The sequence below is a fragment of the Silurus aristotelis genome (genome assembly GCF_946808225.1).
Source record: "Silurus aristotelis genome assembly, chromosome: 3".
Lineage (NCBI taxonomy): Eukaryota > Metazoa > Chordata > Actinopteri > Siluriformes > Siluridae > Silurus > Silurus aristotelis.
Window position 1 is genome coordinate 4,809,317 of NC_139576.1, and position 18,387 is coordinate 4,827,703.

General features: G+C 38.8%; 1 protein-coding gene and 1 long non-coding RNA gene across 9 annotated transcripts in view; one reads left to right on the forward strand and one right to left on the reverse strand.

The window, feature by feature from the left end:
• The window catches only part of LOC310723396, a 388,685-nt gene that overhangs the window by 336,218 nt on the left and 34,080 nt on the right, over window positions 1-18,387 (reverse strand). The gene's annotated exons all lie outside the window — the stretch shown is intronic.
• ikzf2 (IKAROS family zinc finger 2) overlaps window positions 1-18,387 on the forward strand; it is a 60,020-nt gene that overhangs the window by 10,975 nt on the left and 30,658 nt on the right. For 6 of the 8 annotated variants that reach the window (XM_083536288.1, XM_083536289.1, XM_083536287.1 and 3 more), the window contains one exon: window positions 9,919-10,023. In XM_083536288.1, coding sequence (XP_083392414.1) covers window positions 9,919-10,023 — 105 coding nt within the window. Of the gene's footprint in view, window positions 1-6,717; window positions 6,881-7,102; window positions 7,377-9,918; window positions 10,024-18,387 lie in introns of those variants that run through there. The other 2 variants (XM_083536292.1, XM_083536290.1) reach the window with 2 other exon arrangements.

Here is an 18,387-nt window from a genome sequence, read left to right on the forward strand (position 1 = left end):
TATCACTCCAACCCATGGAAAGTCCTTGTGACATGTATATTACAACACAGTGAATTTTATTTGGGTTTAATCGAGTGGCACCTTGGCAGTGCTTGGGCTTAAATATCTTCATGGAGCATGTTTGGGTCTCCTAGTTTAGGTGAAGGGAAGGTTTCTTGCTCATCCAAAGACGTCCTGTACAATCATGTGAGTTAACAGATTGAGGCATGTTATCAAACGTCCGTCTGATAATTTGCCTGCTGTCACTCAGTTACTTCATTAGCTTTACTGATCTTGTATTAAGACTGAAATCTTACATTTATATGTGTATGATATTCGATTTCTGCCATTTGGCAGTCGCCCAGCAGCAAGAGCTTGGTGGTGTTGGGATTTGACCTTGTGACCTTTTGGTTAGAACTCCCAGCCTTGTGCTAAACCCAGTGAATTTCCTATTCACACAATTCACAACCTTATATTTTGAAATAACAACGATGAGAGTGTATTTCTTATACTCTGATGCCGAATCAGGAATTTTTTACTCCTTAATAGATATAAAAGACTGGAGCACTAATGCTACTTATAGGGTATGTAGCTCATTGCTTGCTTTCTCACACGGTTGCTCATGCTCTCATGCTGTTATCGTTTTAACGCCAGAAGCCCAGCTGCTAGAAGGCTGTAAGCGAACCAGGCATTGTCAGCAAAATGGTTGCTCGTGGTTAAGAAGGTTGTGAGTTCAAAACCCAGCCCCATTTCACCTTTGGGTCCTTGAGCAAGACCCTTTCACTTGTACAAAACCTACAGAGTGTAAATATCATTCTTTTTCTGTACTGTAGAAAGAAGAATAGGAAACTAATTGAATCAACACACTGATAACAGACGTCTCAAAACAGAGCGATTTTAAAGCGATTTGTATTAGAAATAGAGGTCTTTATTTTTTTTTACTTATGGAATGTTAGCAACTGAACAAAAACGAGAGACAGACAGACAGACAGACAGACTATCTATCTATCTATCTATCTATCTATCTATCTATCTATCTATCTATCTATCTATCTATCTATCTATCTATCTATCTATCTATCTATCTATCTATCTATCTATCCAGCATATATATATATATATATATATATATATATATATATATATATATATATATATATAATATATATATATATATATATATATATATATATACGCAGAGTATATTACAAAAGGGAGTACTCACATTTCATCAACCCTTTTAGTATCTTCTCAGGGGACATTACTATAGAAATGAAACTTGGATATAGTTTAGAGTATCAATGTGCAGCTTGTATACAGTACAGATTTAAATAAATCAACATACAGCCATCATTGTTTAAATAACTGGCAACAAATGTAAACACACCCTCAGTGAACATATCACTGTGTCAATATTTAATGTGAGCACCATCGTTATTCTGCTTTAATCCTGCTGGGCATGGAATTCACCAGAGCTGCACAGGTTGTTGCTGGGATCCTCTTGAACTCATCCTTAATGACATCATAGAGCTGCTGGATGTTAGACACATGGAGCTTCTCCACCTTCCGCTAGATGATGCCCCACAGGTGCTCAATAGGGTTCAGGTCTGGAGACAACAAACTTGCCCACTCTGTGACCTTCAGTTTTCTTTCTTCCACCATGTTCTGCTTTAGAAAGTCACAGAACATGTTGGAATCCATGTTTCCCTCAATGAACTGCAGCTCCACAGTACCAGCAGCACTCATGCAGCCCCAGACCATGATGCTACCACCACCAAGACACAATTTTCTTGGTATTTGTCACCAGAAATGCTAGACTTCATCTGAGCCAAACAAGTTTATCTTAATCTCATCAGACCACAGGACATGGTTCCAGAAATCCATGCTCTTGGACAGGTTGTTCTTCAGCAAACGGTTTGCGTGGCCGTTATCCCACTTGTTGCAGCGGTCTGATCACTGAGTCTCTGAAGCAGTGCTGCAGCATTCATGAGGCGCAGTTTCTGAGGCGCAGTTTCTGTTCAGTTCCTTTGTGAGGCCTGTTCTGTGTTGAACCCACCTTAGAAAACCTCTGTATGACCCTGACCACTGTACTGTAACTCAGTTTCAGGGTGTTCCTGATCTTCTTACAGCTTCGGCATCTTTGTGCTTTGAGAGCAACAATTTAAATACTCAAATTCTCAGACAAGTTCTAAAATCTATCCAAGCTTCATTTCTAAATTCCTTTAGCAACTTTTCCACGACCCAGTTTGCTTGTATCGTGGAGCGATGCGGAAAACCATAAACATTCGGTTAGCATGGGTTTTGTTTAAATTGGACAGAGGAGAACAGGCAAAACTTGTGAAGCTCGAGACTCAAATGAATTTATTGTGCATGAAGGTGTTCCAGAGTGCCTAAAGTGAGAGATTATATCATTAAATCCTCCTTTTTTTTTTTTCTTCTTCATTAATAAAAGATTAAGATGGGTTTCTTTTAACCATGTGTCATCTGAGGGAGTTTTGTTCTTGTTGGCATTAGCTGTGGCTTTCTAATTAGGATACATTATTAAAAGGAAAAGTATAATAATGTCGACTTTTTGAACAATGTCCATTGTTTAAAGCACCAGACAATAAAAAAACGACTGATTTAAAGTACTTAGGTTTGGTTTCAACTCGTTTCGAACTAACGGCAATAAAAAAGAGAGAATGTCAGGTTCTTCTAGCTTTTTTTTTTCTTCGCAGCCATTTCAAAAGTATCCGAAAGCTTCTCGGCATATCTGCGAGCAGTAAACGACGCTTGTGTACGTTGCCTAATGAAGGGCTGTAAAGCAAAAAAAAAAAAAAAAAAAAAAGTGGGAGTGCGGTTCGCTTGTGGCACTTTGATTCAAAAAGACGCAGAGCCCGACAGGAAAAACCAGATCCTGACTCAAAAACCAGCACGTTTACAACATGCCACAACCGAGGCCGGGAGAGGGGATCTTGTGTCTTTCTTTCCTGATCTGAGATTGCAGCCGCTGTTGCTTCGCCCAACCCGAACAGGTTCAATGGCATGATAAACACTCGAATGCCGTCTTTCTAGAGCCGAGGAAGAAAGAAGCGATCCCGATAAAGCCTTGCGCGCTAGTCTCATTGTCATCTTCATCGCGCCAGGCGGCGATTAGCCTCGCGGCTCAACCCTTAATGACAAAGTGGGCTGGAAGCCAGAAAATATATATATATATATATATATATATATATATATATATATATATATATATATATATATATATATATATATAAAAAATCACATCTCGTGTCCCCTTTTATAACATTTCGTTCGAGTTCTTATCAAGTTCTCCATGCAACTGTTTTTAAAAAGCGCATGGAACAATGGCATCGCTCGATTTATATATATATATATATATATATATATACATATATATATATATACATTTATATATTTCTTTTTTTCAACTTCTGCATTATGCACTGAGTCAGTGAACGATCTGATTATGACTCAGCATCCCCCACTCACTTCTGTAGTCTCCATCGGGCTTTCCTACAAGCTCTCGACTTGCATCAGCACGGGGGCAGCCGCTCGCCTTTTTTATATAAACGATGCACATTTGGCCCATTGGAGTGAACAAGTCTGGGTGTGAGGGTGGGACTTGGTGTCTGTGCATGTGTGTGTGTGTGTGTGTGTGTGTGTGTGTGTGTGTGTGTGTAAGTGTGTGTGTGGAGCGAATGCTCATTTGTAGAGTACAACGAGAAATCGACACAAAGTGGAACAGTAGTAAAACCGTGAAAACCGCATGCTTTCAGAGGACCGAGTGTGTCATCGCTCCTCGGAGCGATAACAGACACAGTGTGCTTGATGGATATCAGATCAGTTTTGCTCCGTGGTTTGCACGCTTTATCTCTGGCCTGGAGTCATCTGGTGTTCAGCTCTCTTTTTTCTCATTCTCTCTATCTCTCTTCTTTCTCTGTCTTATGCTCTCTTTCTCTCGCGTTCCTTTTTTTTTTTTTTTTTGTCCTGGGTTGATGAGTCGCTCGTCTTTGCCAAGCCCGATCTAATTCCCTGAGGAGGCAGACCGGAGTGGGAGGCCACGGCTACCTTGCGCTGCTGTTATGGAAAATCCTCCCCTTCTCCGTCACTCAAATCGGAGCTCTCGCTTGTTTCCCGTTGCCAGGGGACCGACGGTCACCTGAGATTTCCCTCAACCCCGGCGTGGAAACCCGACACGGACTCTGCGATTGGGTCATTGTCTGTCATTGGCATTGACTCTCTCATTCTCTCTCTCTCTTTCTCTCTCTCTGTCTCTCTCTCTTTCTCATTCTCCTTTCATTCTCTCTTTGCAGTCTTATAACCTCTAATAACAACCTTCTCAGTATATTATAAATCATTTTGCGTTCTAACCTTTTCCCTCCCTCAAGTGCGTGACTGTAGTCATATTACAGTGCACTGTGTTGTGAACCGATTATATAGGTTATAGCGGCACAAACATCGTTTAAGAGTTATAATGCATCAGAGATGCATTGGAGCAACTTTATGAATGAAGTTGAGGGTGCAGTCACAGTCGGTTGTAACGTAGTAAAAAAAAAACATAATGCCATGTACTGATGGATAGTAATACTAGAGGCGTGTCATTTGTGAATAAATTGTAATAGAGCTGTTATAACCCCGCTGGTTGTTTTTTTTATTTTTTTTATTCGTCCATTAGTCATATGTCAGTTTATAACTATGCTCACTAACGCTATGCCCTAACCGTTTCCTGTCCGGTTTAAATAGCCATTTCGTAGGAAAAGGCACTGTTACCGCAGATTGGTTATAGGAGAGAGTTGGTAAGTTGTGATGCGCCGTAGATGGAGTTATAATCGACCTTGGGTTTTAGACTGAGTTAGACGTTTAAAAAAGTTTACACGCCACATCATATAACGGTAGTACATAAGGTAAATAAAGGTATCGTGTAAAGGTTATAACAGGTCATAAAAACTGTACAGGAGTGCAATAGGTTATAACCTGTCTGTTCTATGCTATATGCTGTATAAATGATTCAGTTACACTTGGAAGTCTATAATGCTGTGTTATAACTATCTGTGCCGTCTCTGTGCTCTACCTGTGGACGATTTGCTAGAAATAAGGTTCCATCAAGCAGTCAGTTATGAGCACTGGTTATAACAATGTATAGGATTGTAGACAGTTATAACCATCTGTGTTTTATTGTAGCTCACCACCAAAAGTCTTTAGTATGTCTGTGTGTCATATAGTGCAACGATCTGCCCTGACCCTGTGCCCTGTTATAGCTGTCTACAAGTCGTTATGGTGTAATAACTGTTTGATATGAGTTATACCACAACAGTGCAGGTGTCTCTTCTCTGACGTCATCTACCTCAATCTGTTTTATCTGTGTTCTCATTGCTTTATCGATGCTTGCGGTAGTTGCTTTACTGTAATTCTAGTCATCATCATATGTATCTGGCTATTATTGCACAATATAACTTCAGCTTTATAACTTCTTAAAATAATCCGTCATTGCTCTGTTATAACTCTGCATTTGCTTTGTTGATGTTTAGTCTTTGCTTTATGCTCTGTTATAATGCTTCCAGTGCTCTATTATAACTTTGTATCATTTCCTATAACTCTTCTATGCTCTGTTATAACTCTTCCTGTTCTCTGGTATAACTTTTTATACTCTGCAATAACTCTTTTTATGTGCTGGTATAACTCTTCCTATTCTTGATTGCAATACTTTGTTATAACTCTTTCTGTGCTCTGCTATAACTCTTCGTATTCTCTGTTATAACTCTTCCTATTCTTAATTTGAATACTCTATGCTCTGTAATAACTCTTCCTATGCTCCGTTTGAAACTTGCTCTATGCTTTTGTATGAGGACGAATCCACAGATACTAATTTATACATCTATCGGTGTCCTGCTACATTCACACCTGCTGCTCTCCTGACATTTCTATGTTATAACCATATCTGCTGTCCCAAGCCCAAACTCTGCTATTTCAAGCTTAATTATTTATTCAGTTTTCACATCTATGATCTGTTATAAATCAAGAATAACTTCTGGAGTTCTTTTTTAACGTCCTATTGTACAATCTGTTACAATCTGTTAGGAGTTTTTCTTCTCCAAAACCCTGCTCTGACTGTTATAACTAAAACTGGAGATCATTTTTGACTAAGATCTGCTAATATTATTGCAGATGCTCTATGTATATATATACACTTGAATTGCTATATGCGCTGTTTTACACTATCTATACTCTAATATATATATATATATATATATATATATATATATATATATATATATATATATATATATATATATATATATATACAATATACTCTACTTATGTCTATATACAATATAATACTCGTTTTTTTTTTTTTATCTATGCTCTGAGATAATTTAATCTATACGCTGTTATACATGTAGATGTCCCTGCTATAAATTGATCTATTTCTGTTATACATTTTTGTCAGATTATACCTCTGTCTCTACTCTGTCTTTATTTTTTTATTTATTTACTATTTCAAATCTATGCTTTGTTATGAATTGATCACTACTGTCTTATTGAAACTGTTATAAAGCTAAACTCTTAAGTTAAACATTTTTTTTTTTTTTTTTTTTTAAATCAAAGCATTTTGAAAGCCGTATGAAAAGAGAACTGATCGTTGTCTTGCCGTACTCTGATCCAGCCGCTCCGACCTGTTTGAAGGAGGGTCCGACTAGACACGCAGGGCTCCATTACAATAGAGACTTTAACACTGATAGAGCAGGTGCTTTCCACTCATTATCAAACATGAGCTAAGCTCCAAGGCTCTCTGCTGTGCAGCAGTGTGTCCTTGTGGAGTATTCTGTGTGTGTGTGTGTGTGTGTGTGTGTGTGTGTGTGTGTTTGGAGTTGAATGATGCAGCCAGTCGTACAGCGAAACAGTAAGTGGACCTTGAGTGCTTGTAATTCAGTTTTCTTTCATGTGTTTAAACTGTAATGTATAGAGGGGAAAAAAGAAACAGTAACTAAAGGAGGGTAGGGATGTATTGTATGGTGGTAAGATATAAACTGGGGAAGCAATTTGTGTGTGTGTGTGTGTGTGTGTGTGTGTGTGTGTGTGTGTGTGTGTGTGTGTGTGTGTGTGTGTGTGTTTGTATTGTGAGGTTTTCTCTGAAGGGGTCGGGAGGAAAACCGATCAGTCAGGAAACAGTCGCTCCCCCTGGGCGAACGCGGGGCTGCGGCGCATAGTCATTTCAAGCCTCGAGTGCAGAGAGAGGATGAAATCCAATCTAGATGTCAAGCATGTGGCTGAAAGGTTAACAAGCTCTCCCTGCAGGAGAGGAGAGGACGTCCTGCTGGCACACACACTCCTCTAAACAAAGCGCACGAGCGAGCCCGGGCAACCGGAGAAGGCCTGTAGCGTACACCGCGGCGAGTGTAAGATGTAGTGTACACTGCGGTAGGAGGTCGGAGGATTGGAACACCGCTTCAGATTGGAACGGCGTGTCTCTCCATTTGACAAGCGGAACAAAAGCCTCCGCATTATTTTATCCGCATACACTCGCTGATCAAATGTTCCTGATCTAATGTTACGCACTGGGTTTAGTCAGAGGGGCCGCCTACACAATAATCCCATTTTACGTGCATGTGTGTTTATAAGTGTGTAGGCGCTCAAAAGCGAATTACTTCAAGGTGCACTGGGTTAGATTAGTCAAATCGTTTTTATGATCAGGTCACTAACAAATACGTGGGTGGGTTTGACATTTGAATGATATTTGATATTTGAATGATATTTGATTTTATATACAGTATATATAAAGCAGAATATATAAAGCAGAACTTCCTGAACATAGGTAGAAATAGCAACAAAAAAAGTGTGTTTCTGTCTGTGTGTGTGTGTGTGTGTGTGTGTGTGTGTGTGTGTGTGTGTGTGTGTGTGTGTGTGTGTGTTTGTTTATGTACGTAAATATATATATATAATGCGTGTATATACACATACACATATAATAGGGCTGTCACTAAACATTTGTTGCACATAAAGGATAGATAGATAGATAGATAGATAGATAGATAGATAGATAGATAGATAGATAGATAGATAGATAGATAGATAGATAGATAGATAGATAGATAGATAGATAGATAGATAGATAGATAGATAGATACATGCATACATATACACATATAGATAAATGAAAGGCTTATGTGTCATGATGCATTGTTTGAAATATATTTGCATCGTTAATAAAATATTTATTTATTAATATATAGTTATTACCATAAATGTGCTAAACTTTTTATTATTTAGAAAGTGACCAACAATTTGTGACATATTTAATATTTAGACTGATTTCTTCTCGCCAAAATGTTTCTCAAACGCGTTCTCTCAGCACCACCGCTGCTACCTGAATATGACGTATTACAGCACTATAGAGACCGAGGCGTGAAACTCATTAAGTATAGGTCTGAAATGATTCCTTGAGTAATTCAGATAAAAAAATAAAATGATCGAGTAGTTTAGTCCATTTAACAACACACGGAGCATTACGTTTTCTCACGGATCATTATTACTGACGCACCACCCGCTAAACTCTGGAGCACTCTGGACATGTAACAAAGAAGATGCTGCAGAATGGAAAAATGGGGAAAAGGGGAGAAAACAGCGAGGTGTGAGGAGAAGATTCAGACCAAAGATCATGAGAGAAAGTTTGGGATAACATAAAGAAAACCCTGTACAGCGCATTTACCCTTTTTCAAAGTCATTTCATTTCTATTAATTTTTATTGAAATATTTGAATTTGCAATTTATGGCAATTGAATACAGTAAAGGGGTTTTGTTTTCACAGATATTCTTGTTTGCAATTTCAGCAATAAAAATTTAAATTTTTCTAAAGATGGAACAAATGACTTGTTTATTTTAGGGGACTTGAGTTATTTTCTCTTGGATATTTAGTATTGCCGTGTGTGTGTGTGTGTGTGTGTGTGTGTGTGTGTGTGTGTGTGTGTGTGTGTACATATATGTGTGTTTGCTGGTATTTGTTGTGTGATGTTGGAGTGTCATTAAGCCACAAGGGTGTTAGTAAAGGCAGGTACTGATGTAGGTGAGGTGAGGAGGCCTGAGGTGCAGTCGTCGTTCACATTATTCTTAAAGTTGTTTACTTCATGGCAGGAGATCCTCCACGCCAACCTATGTGAAGCGTATCTTCATGGAGGCCATGTCATGCGGGAAAAGGTTTGGGTCTTCTAGATCAAGTGAAGGGAAAATTTCATTCTACAGCATCCGAAGACAGAGTTTGTTCCACCTGGCTCGAAAAGATGTCGTTTATTATTTACGATACCGTAATATTGCCGAATTCTAGATCTGATTAGTCCGAATTAGAATTCGAGTGCAGCTGCTGGTCACGGGTTAATATTATATGCATTACCGTTTCCATAGTAACAACCTACACAGGTTTTTTTTTTTTTTTCCTGTATTCAGATGTTTAACATCTGAGTCTCCAGTTTCAGCACTTCTGTGGCGTATTTCCATCTTAATATATTCGAGAGAGCGAAAAACAAAACCCAATAAAATTGTATATGTTTATAGACATTAAATATAGATAGAACATTAACTGTAACTGAAAATGGATAAAAAAAAAAAAACGACCATGTCATTCATGATAATGATGATGATGATGATTATGATGAGGTTTTAAATTGAATAAACAGTGTAAATGTATGTCTGGGTCTACATTGTGTATTTGTGTGTATGTGTGTATGTGTGTGTGTGTGTGTGTGTGTGTGTGTGTGTGTGTGTGTGTGTGTGTGTGTGTGTGTGTGTGTGTGTGCACACGCAAGCAAGTTGTACGGACACATATGTGCGACCATCTACAAAGCCGTCATTCGGTTTTGCCGAGCAAGACAAGGTCCTCACTATACTTATCTTTCTGTGTGTGTGTGTGTGTGTGTGTGTGTGTCTGTGTGTCTGTGTGTCTCTAAGGTAACGGCGAGTGCTCTCCCAGGAAGGAGGGCAGCAAAATGCAGGTGGACCTGTCTCTCCACACACACAACGGGCAACATTCCCAAAGTCCCACATCTCCTGCCGGTGAGTCTCCACCCACTGACACTCCCAGTACACTGTTCCACGGAACACACACATTCATTCGGCATGCACACACACGCTTTATATTTTTTTTCTTTCTTCCCTTATTAATTACTTATCACACTGCTCTTCATGTCCACTCCGCTCTGCTCTGCTCTGCTCTAATTGGCCTAAGGACAATAAAAAGGCCCCGCACAAATTTCTCTCATGGTAATTAATGCAAGAGGAACCTCATTATTCCCCAAATCGCAATTATAAAAACGTTTTAGTGCTTTTGTAATGTACATGCATAGCATATGTATGTGTATACAGTATCTCACAAAAGTGAGTACACCCCTCACAGTTCTATGTATTTCTTCTCAAGGGACAATACTATATCAATGTGCAGTTTGTGTAGCAGTACAGATTTACTGTCCTCAAATAACAGCCATTATTGTTCAAATAACTGGCAACAAAAGTGAGTACACCCTAAGGGACAACAGCTGTACGTCATGTAACCGTCCTATTAATCCTGTTAAAAATTTGGTGCTTTGAGTCCAAATCTCTCATACTGACCACTGGATGTTCAACATGGATCCTCATGGTTAAGACTGTCTGAGGATTTTGAGGATTTGAATTGTTGCTGTCCACAAAGATGCTGAGGCTGTAAGAAGATCAGGAACACCCTGAAACTGAGTTACAGTACAGTGGTCAGGGTCATACAGAGGTTTTATAAGACGGGTTCCCATCAGAAACAGGCCTCGCAAGGGTCCTCGTGCTGCGCGTCAGGTGCAGAAGCTGCTTCACAGAGCGTACGCCGCACACTGCAACAAGTCGGTTTGCAGGTCGTCATCCCATAAAGAGCCTCTTCTGAAGCTGCTCTCAAGAAAGTTTGCAAACAGTTTGCTGAAGAACAACCTGTCCAAGAGCATGGATCACTGGAACCATGTCCTGTGGTCTGACGAGACTAAGATTAACTTGTTTGGTTTAGATAATGTCCAGCATGTGTGGCGACACCCTGGTGAGGAGAACCAAAAAACTTTAGTCTTTCCTAGTCAAGCATGGTGGTGGTAGCATCATGGTCTGGGGCTGCATAAGTGCTGCAGGTACTGGGGAGCAGCACTCATGCAGCCCCAGACCATGATGCTACCACCACCAAGCAACATAATAACGACCTCAAACAAGCGGAAAGTGAAGGTGAATAAGTGGCCAAGTTTGTCTCCAGACCTGAACCCTATTGAGAACCTGTGGCGCATCCTTAAGCAAACGGTGGAGAAGCGCCATGTGTCTAACATCCAGCAGCTTTGTGATGTCATTATGGAGGAGTGGAAGAGGATCCCAGAAACAACCTGTGCAGCTCTGGTGAATTCCATGCCCAGGAGAATTTAGGCAGTGCTGAATAACAGTGTGCTCACACAAAATATTGACACTTTAGACAGGGTTTTGACATGTTCACTAACTTTTGTTGGCAGTTATTTAGACAATAATGGCTGTATGTTGTTATTTTTAGAGTACAGTAAATCTGTACTATCGATCTATATAAAATGTTAATATATAAAACAAAAATATCATAATAAGAAATATTCTGACTGATATAATATATATTTTTATGCTACTTTTACGCTTATTCGGTTGCCAGATACATTTGAAAAAATTTTTGAAATCCTCTTTAAACTGATTTAAACTGGTGGGTTCGAACCAGTACATTTATTGAAGCAGAACATTTCAAGATTTGAGACAATGAAGAGAAATATAAGTTTAACGTGTGGATATGTTCAAAACAGATGAGCTGGTGATAGTATCAGTTTTGTTTGTGTGTCAGGGTTTACTAAGATTTCATAAATAATTAAATAAATAAATATGGATAGATGGATAGATAGATACTATTGACGTCATGCTAAAACCAGGTGGGAAGTAATGTGTCTAATGTTGCTGTTGTTCTTGTCTCGTCTAAAATGATCATATTAAAGGACTACTTGCTTTTCCCTCCAACGGTAAAAAGACTACATTTTTTCCCATTTTGTTTTATTATTTCCCTAGAGAGAAATGCCTGTCTTGCCAGTGAGTGCGAATTCAATTCAAATTGTTTCATTTTTATTTGTAACAATGGACATTGTCTCAAAACAGCTTTACAGAGATGCAGTGTGTATAAATGTTTTAGAAAAGAATGTATAAGTTGAGTGCCTTTAAGTTTGTTTCTTAGAATTGTAAGTTTATAAGTAATGATTGAGGCCGTAGTGACCAGGAAAAACTCTCTCAGACTTTATTAGGAAGAAAACTTGAGAGGACCCAGACTCAAAAGGAGCCCAAATGTCCATTCATTACTGTTCCATTGTACAGTGAATGAGTTGTTGATGATGCTACGTATTATGACCAATCAGAATTGAGGATCAGATGCTTTGGGGTCAGATGTTGGTTTAAGTTGGTATTACTCGAATGCAGTATCTACAGACTTGATTCTTAAAGGCGAAACTGGACATGAATTCGATCAGGTTATATATGTAACTTTCAACATTAGCTTGTACGGTGTTTGGTAGACGCTCTTGGCAGAACGTCTTAATCAATAAAGATATTCTGATTGTGTTTAGTATGGAGAGTAGGTACTGCTGGAACAGCTAGATTTTTTAGATATGATTCATAGATTGCTAGAGTCCATCCTACCACCACCACCACCACCACTTTGGTGCTGGAGCAGTCTTGAAGAGTCTTGAAGCAGGTCTTCTTTGCACCCTGAGAGACGGTGGGATCAGTCAAGCTGTGGTAGGGAATTGTTTTTGGCTTTGTAGCTGAGCTTCAGTATTTTCAGCAGGAAGCCTTCTAAAGGAATGTAGCAATTGATTGGAGTGGGGAGCATAGGAAGGTTGTGCAGCTGTACACTGGTTCACTTGTGAAACCAGACGTCGTAGCGCATGCGCAAGTGCGTATTCCAGGTTCAATTTAAATCTTTTGGGTGTCTGATTCATTTAAAAATCATACATGCATGCTCCATACATAAATCTTCCTCCAGGACCTGACTGTTAAACTGCATTGCCAAAGTGGCACAAAAAAAGGAGAACTGAGCAAACACCAGTGTGCAATGGACAGAGGAAGAAACTTTATCTTACCAAGGTTTAAATATATAAAAAAGAAAAAACAACCACTCAAAATAGTGCACATCTTATCTTTCATCTGATGGACCCGGCATCTGTGTTCCTCAAAACCCTGAGAGTGTGAGAGCCGAGCCGTGTTTTTTGGGGCTCGTCATCGTGAGCTGGTGTACCGAGAAAAGGGAAGCTGTCAGATCGGAGTAATTGACATTGACACCCATACACATAAACATACACATACACAAAACACACCGAGACCACAATCCTGTGTCGAAGCTGTTCTCAGATACACAACTGGTGTTGCACAGGGAGGGGTTGAGAAATTTCTCATTTATATTGAGCAAAGAGAAGTTGCTTCAGCATCTTGGATCTCTTGCAGCTACACCGACTTATCATGTGGCGTGCATTGGACTCAATAATGCGACACAATAGAACGGAGTCTCGACTGCTGATTTTTTATCACATGTTTCTAGCAGGAGTCTCCAATATGAATACATTGTCTTTTTTTATTTATTTTTATTATATAAGCAACAGATAATGGAAAGAGTGTTAGGACAAGGATTAACATGATTATACACTATATGGAGTATTGGGACACCTGATACACATATCTTCCAGCCATATGTGGTTCTTCCACCCAATTGTAACCCCAAAGTTGCCACACGATTGTATACAATGTCTGTGGATGCAGAAGCCTAAAATCTTCCCTTCATTTGAACTAGTTCCAGCATGACAATGCCCCTATGCATCAAGCCTAAGAAAAGAAAGATCAAGAAAGATCTCCTGCTATGAAGCTCCAACCCTATCGAACACCTTTGGTATGAATGTGAACACTGACTGAATTAAACACTCGCAAATGAAAGGGCAGAATGATTATTTTGTTTATAACATTATAATAAATGTGTCCCTTCATTTCTTCCCCATGAATATACAGTAGCTGTAATTAATAAACCACGACCCGTGCAGAACTACGTGATGGAGCATTTGATTAACGATAGGATTTTGAGCCCAGTGGAGAAACAGGAAATGCAGCTTAATAATCACACCATGCCCTTCAGCTCCAAATGTCCCTTAACCCTGACCCTTGAAACATGCGATTATAGCCTGTGTCATTACGTCATTAAACACTGGAATGTTAAGTCATAATGGTGCACTGGACCACTTTTACCCCACCCTGCATTTAACCTTTTAAAACCTTTATAAAGGGGTTCATTCCTTTGGTTGAGTAGGAAAAACTATATACAGTATGTGTATGTATATATATATATATATATATATATATATATGTTACATGTTTTATGCAACAAACTATGCAACAAACTCATAATGTAATGGTATAAAGATTGACTTTGACCAAACGAATATATAAAACTCCAGATGTTCCACTTTATTTTCAGTGAGAAATCCTTCCTTAGCATCAATAACAGCTTCACACACTCTCGTCATCCGGACAGTTTTTTTTTCAAATGTTCACTTTGCCGTAGAGAACCTGTGTTCTTCACTTTCCTCACGATCCAGTTCATCCCAGAGAACTTCAAAAACAACCCCAAACCATTAGGCTATATATACAGTATATATATATATATATATATATATATATATATATATATATATATATATATATATATATATATATATATATATATATATACTGTATATATAGTATATATACTATATATATATTTTACTCCAAAGTTATAATTTATATCCATTTTCTAGGTATTTCCTAGAAATTCTGAATAAATTGTATTATATTAAATGTATAAATGTTTTATATTTATAATGTAGTACTGTACAGTATGTGTCTCTAAGTACTGGTGCTGTAATAATGTGTTACAAATTGTCTATCATAAGTTTTTTACAGATATTATAGGTTAAATATAAACAAATGCATTCTAATAAATTATAAATATAATATTCATTAATTAATGTTTTACTAATAGTTTAATATTTATTCATTTAAAACAATTGTTATTTTAGACACATATTGTGTAAACATTATCACTTAAAAAAAAATACCTTGCATTGTATCTCATATCTTAAATGATTTATTATTTTTTATTTTTTCATGAATACATTTTGAACAAACCAGCACCATAATGCAGGACTGTACACAAAGTGTCGCTCAGTTTCCTGCTGCTATAACGCTCATAATGCATAATAATGATTCGGTACGAAGCGCTTTTTACGAAACGCAGTGATGTAGGTTATAGATCTGGCCTCCTTGTGAAGCGCTATAACACTTTGCGTGCGATGAGGATTGAGAATTACCACCTCGCTCCTTTGAAACCCCTGAGATAAACGCACAGATGCTCGAACACAAAGTGCTGTGCTAGATCGCGTGTGTGTGTGTGTGTGTGAGGCAGAGACGGCTGAGTGTGGGCGAACTGTCTGTCTCTCTCACTCCATTTGGCCTCTTTGATCGCTAGAGGAAGAGGAGGCTGAAGGATTCGGTACGTCGTTGTCCAGGCAACCGTTTCAAGTTCACCCAGCTGCAGCCGCCCCGTGTTTCTGCGTCTCGCTTTTATTTACGCTTCACTACAGACAGAAGTCAGAGTGATGTCTCCATCATCACGACCACGTCTGAAAACTCTCTCAAACGGAACATTTTATCGATATATTTCTATCGATTTATATCTGGAGCTCTAAGACCATTTAGTTTCGAATCCAATGGCCATTCAGTGGTTATAAATCATTATTACACATCATTATAACACTCGGTGGTGCAATTCCATTCAAATGATAACACTATGCGCTCAAAAGTTTGTGGACACCTAATCATAAGTTTGGCACGTGCTTCTTTTCGAACGTTCCATTCCGCTTTGATTTCCCATTCACTCTTGCAATAATCTCCACTCTTCTGGGAAGATGTTCCACTAGATTTTGTGGCGCCTCATTCAGAGATAAGAGACAAGGCAGGTGTGGTCTGGGATGCAGTCAGCGTTCACATTCGTCCCAAAGGTGATCAGTATAGCAGGAGATCTTCCTCTCTTTCCTCCATGTAAAGCACATCTTCATGGAGCTGGATTTGTGGAACAGGTTTGGGTCTCCTAGTTGTTCAATTGTGCAATTGTGTGCCTCCAACTTTGTGGTAACAGTTTGGCGAAGTGTCTGGAAGTCGGGTGTCCCAATACTTTTGGGATGTAGTGTGTTTTATGGAGTTGAAGGTAATGTCTTTATTATTGAATCAGATTTAGTTTAGTTTTTGGGTTTTAGGCTTTGGATCAGAAACGTTCATGCTGTAAAGGGGCGTTCGGGACACGAGCGCTGCTGGAGTCGAATGTACGTACGCTTTATCCAGGAAGATTCTTTTTTTTTTATTAGTGATGGAAAATTAGCATCTGAAAGATACAAACAAATGAATGAATTGAATCAAATGGAAACCAACTAAATAAAAACCCTGTCTACAGGTCAGATATATATAATTCATTCATCCTTTTCATCATTCATTTTCTCCCGCTTATCTGTAATTCGGGTCGCGGGGGCAGCAGTCTAAGCAGGCCCCCGCCTTCTACTGCTGCCCAATCCTCACAGCACTGTCCCTTACGGTCCCTCCTGCAGGTGGTGAGCCCACGGGAAGGCGGCCCCACGCCACTCCGACGTCACGGACCTTGATATTTCCCTCGTAAGGGACCCCCGGAGCATAGAGGGTTAAGGGCCTTGCTCAAGGGCCCAAGAGTGGCAGCTTGGCGATACAGGGGCTTGAACCCCAGACCTTCCGATCGCCAACCCAGCGCCTTAACCGCTGGAGCCACCACTTCCCCAGATATATATAATATATGCGTTAAAATGATAATATACTGATTTATGCGTATTTATTTATTAATTTTTAGATTTCGGTGTGTGAATTATGACATCACAACTCTCTTTTAAATATACCGTCACGGCGATTCTATAATCTTAGTTTTCTTTCCTTTTTTTACTTTTTTCTTTCTTCTCTTTTCTTCTTTTTTCTTTACTTTCTTCTCTTTTCTTCTTTTCTTTGCTTTTTCTGTATTTTCTCTTATCTTCTTCTCTTCAGTTTATTTCTCTTCTCTTCAGTTTATTTCTCTTTTCTTCTCTTCAGTTTATTTCTCTTCTCTTCTCTTCTCTTCTCTTCTCTTCTCTTCTCTTCTCTTCTCTTCTCTTCTTTAGAGGACACTAAAACTAAATATCTACCATATCAATATTAAGACAATAAAACTATTATAGATGATAATTACTTTAGAGCACAGGGTCTCTGACACACACACACACACACACACACACACACACACACACACACACACACACACACACACACACACACACACACACACACACACACAGACTCTCTGACACTCTTACACTGATAAGCAGCTGCACTTGTGAATTTTTGTGTGTGTGTGTGTGTGTGTGTGTGTGTGTGTGTGTGTGTGTGTGTGTGTGTGTGTGTGTGTTGTGTAGTACGTAATGCTCCACCGGCTTTTTTATGTTATGTTTCAGCCAAACAGAAATACCGAATGATTAAGCCGTGTTTTATTTCGTATCATTTTGTGCTCTGATTAGAACGCGTTTCATTTTTCTTCAAAAAAAAACAAACAACTTTTTTGGATTCGAAAGAGTCGATAATCCGCTATGTTCGGACTTCTCGCGAACAGCTGATGACTTGTTATAGAGGTGTGAAAAATATTTAAAAAAAGCAAATAGAAATGAGATTTTCAGGGCGTGTCACACTGATCACCTGACTCGACTGTCCCTGAAGATAAATCGGCTTCGCTTCTCAGGTCTGTCTGTATTACGTCCACTGATTATTACATTTTTTTATTTATTCGCATTATGGATCATAATGTTTTTGTCTTTATTCCTTTATTGATTTGGTTGTTGAAAGTAGGAAAAGAACGCGTCTATTATTTTTACACACAAAAACTATTTGAATGAAATTTATTTTCTCTATGCATTTAATCAAAATCTCACAATACTAAATATGATTTTCCAATCTAACATCCAATCCAAATTAGGAAGTCAATTCTTGAGAAGAATGTCCACTCCGGCATATATAATTCTGCACACTCTGAAGTGTGGCAAGATGGTAAGGTGAGGGTGGGGCTGTTCTGCATCGAGTGTATGAAGATTTTGTTTGATAAAGCCATTTTCATTTTAATTTCATCACTTGGTGATTAAAACCACTCAATGCACCATTGGCACCCAACTACCTGCCACTAAGCATCTTCACCACAGTAAATATCTGCTCAGAGCACACATCATCATCAGGGACTCAACATCTCAGTCACAACTGTTCTAAATCCTTCCTCATGAAGAACATACAGGAACATTGACACCA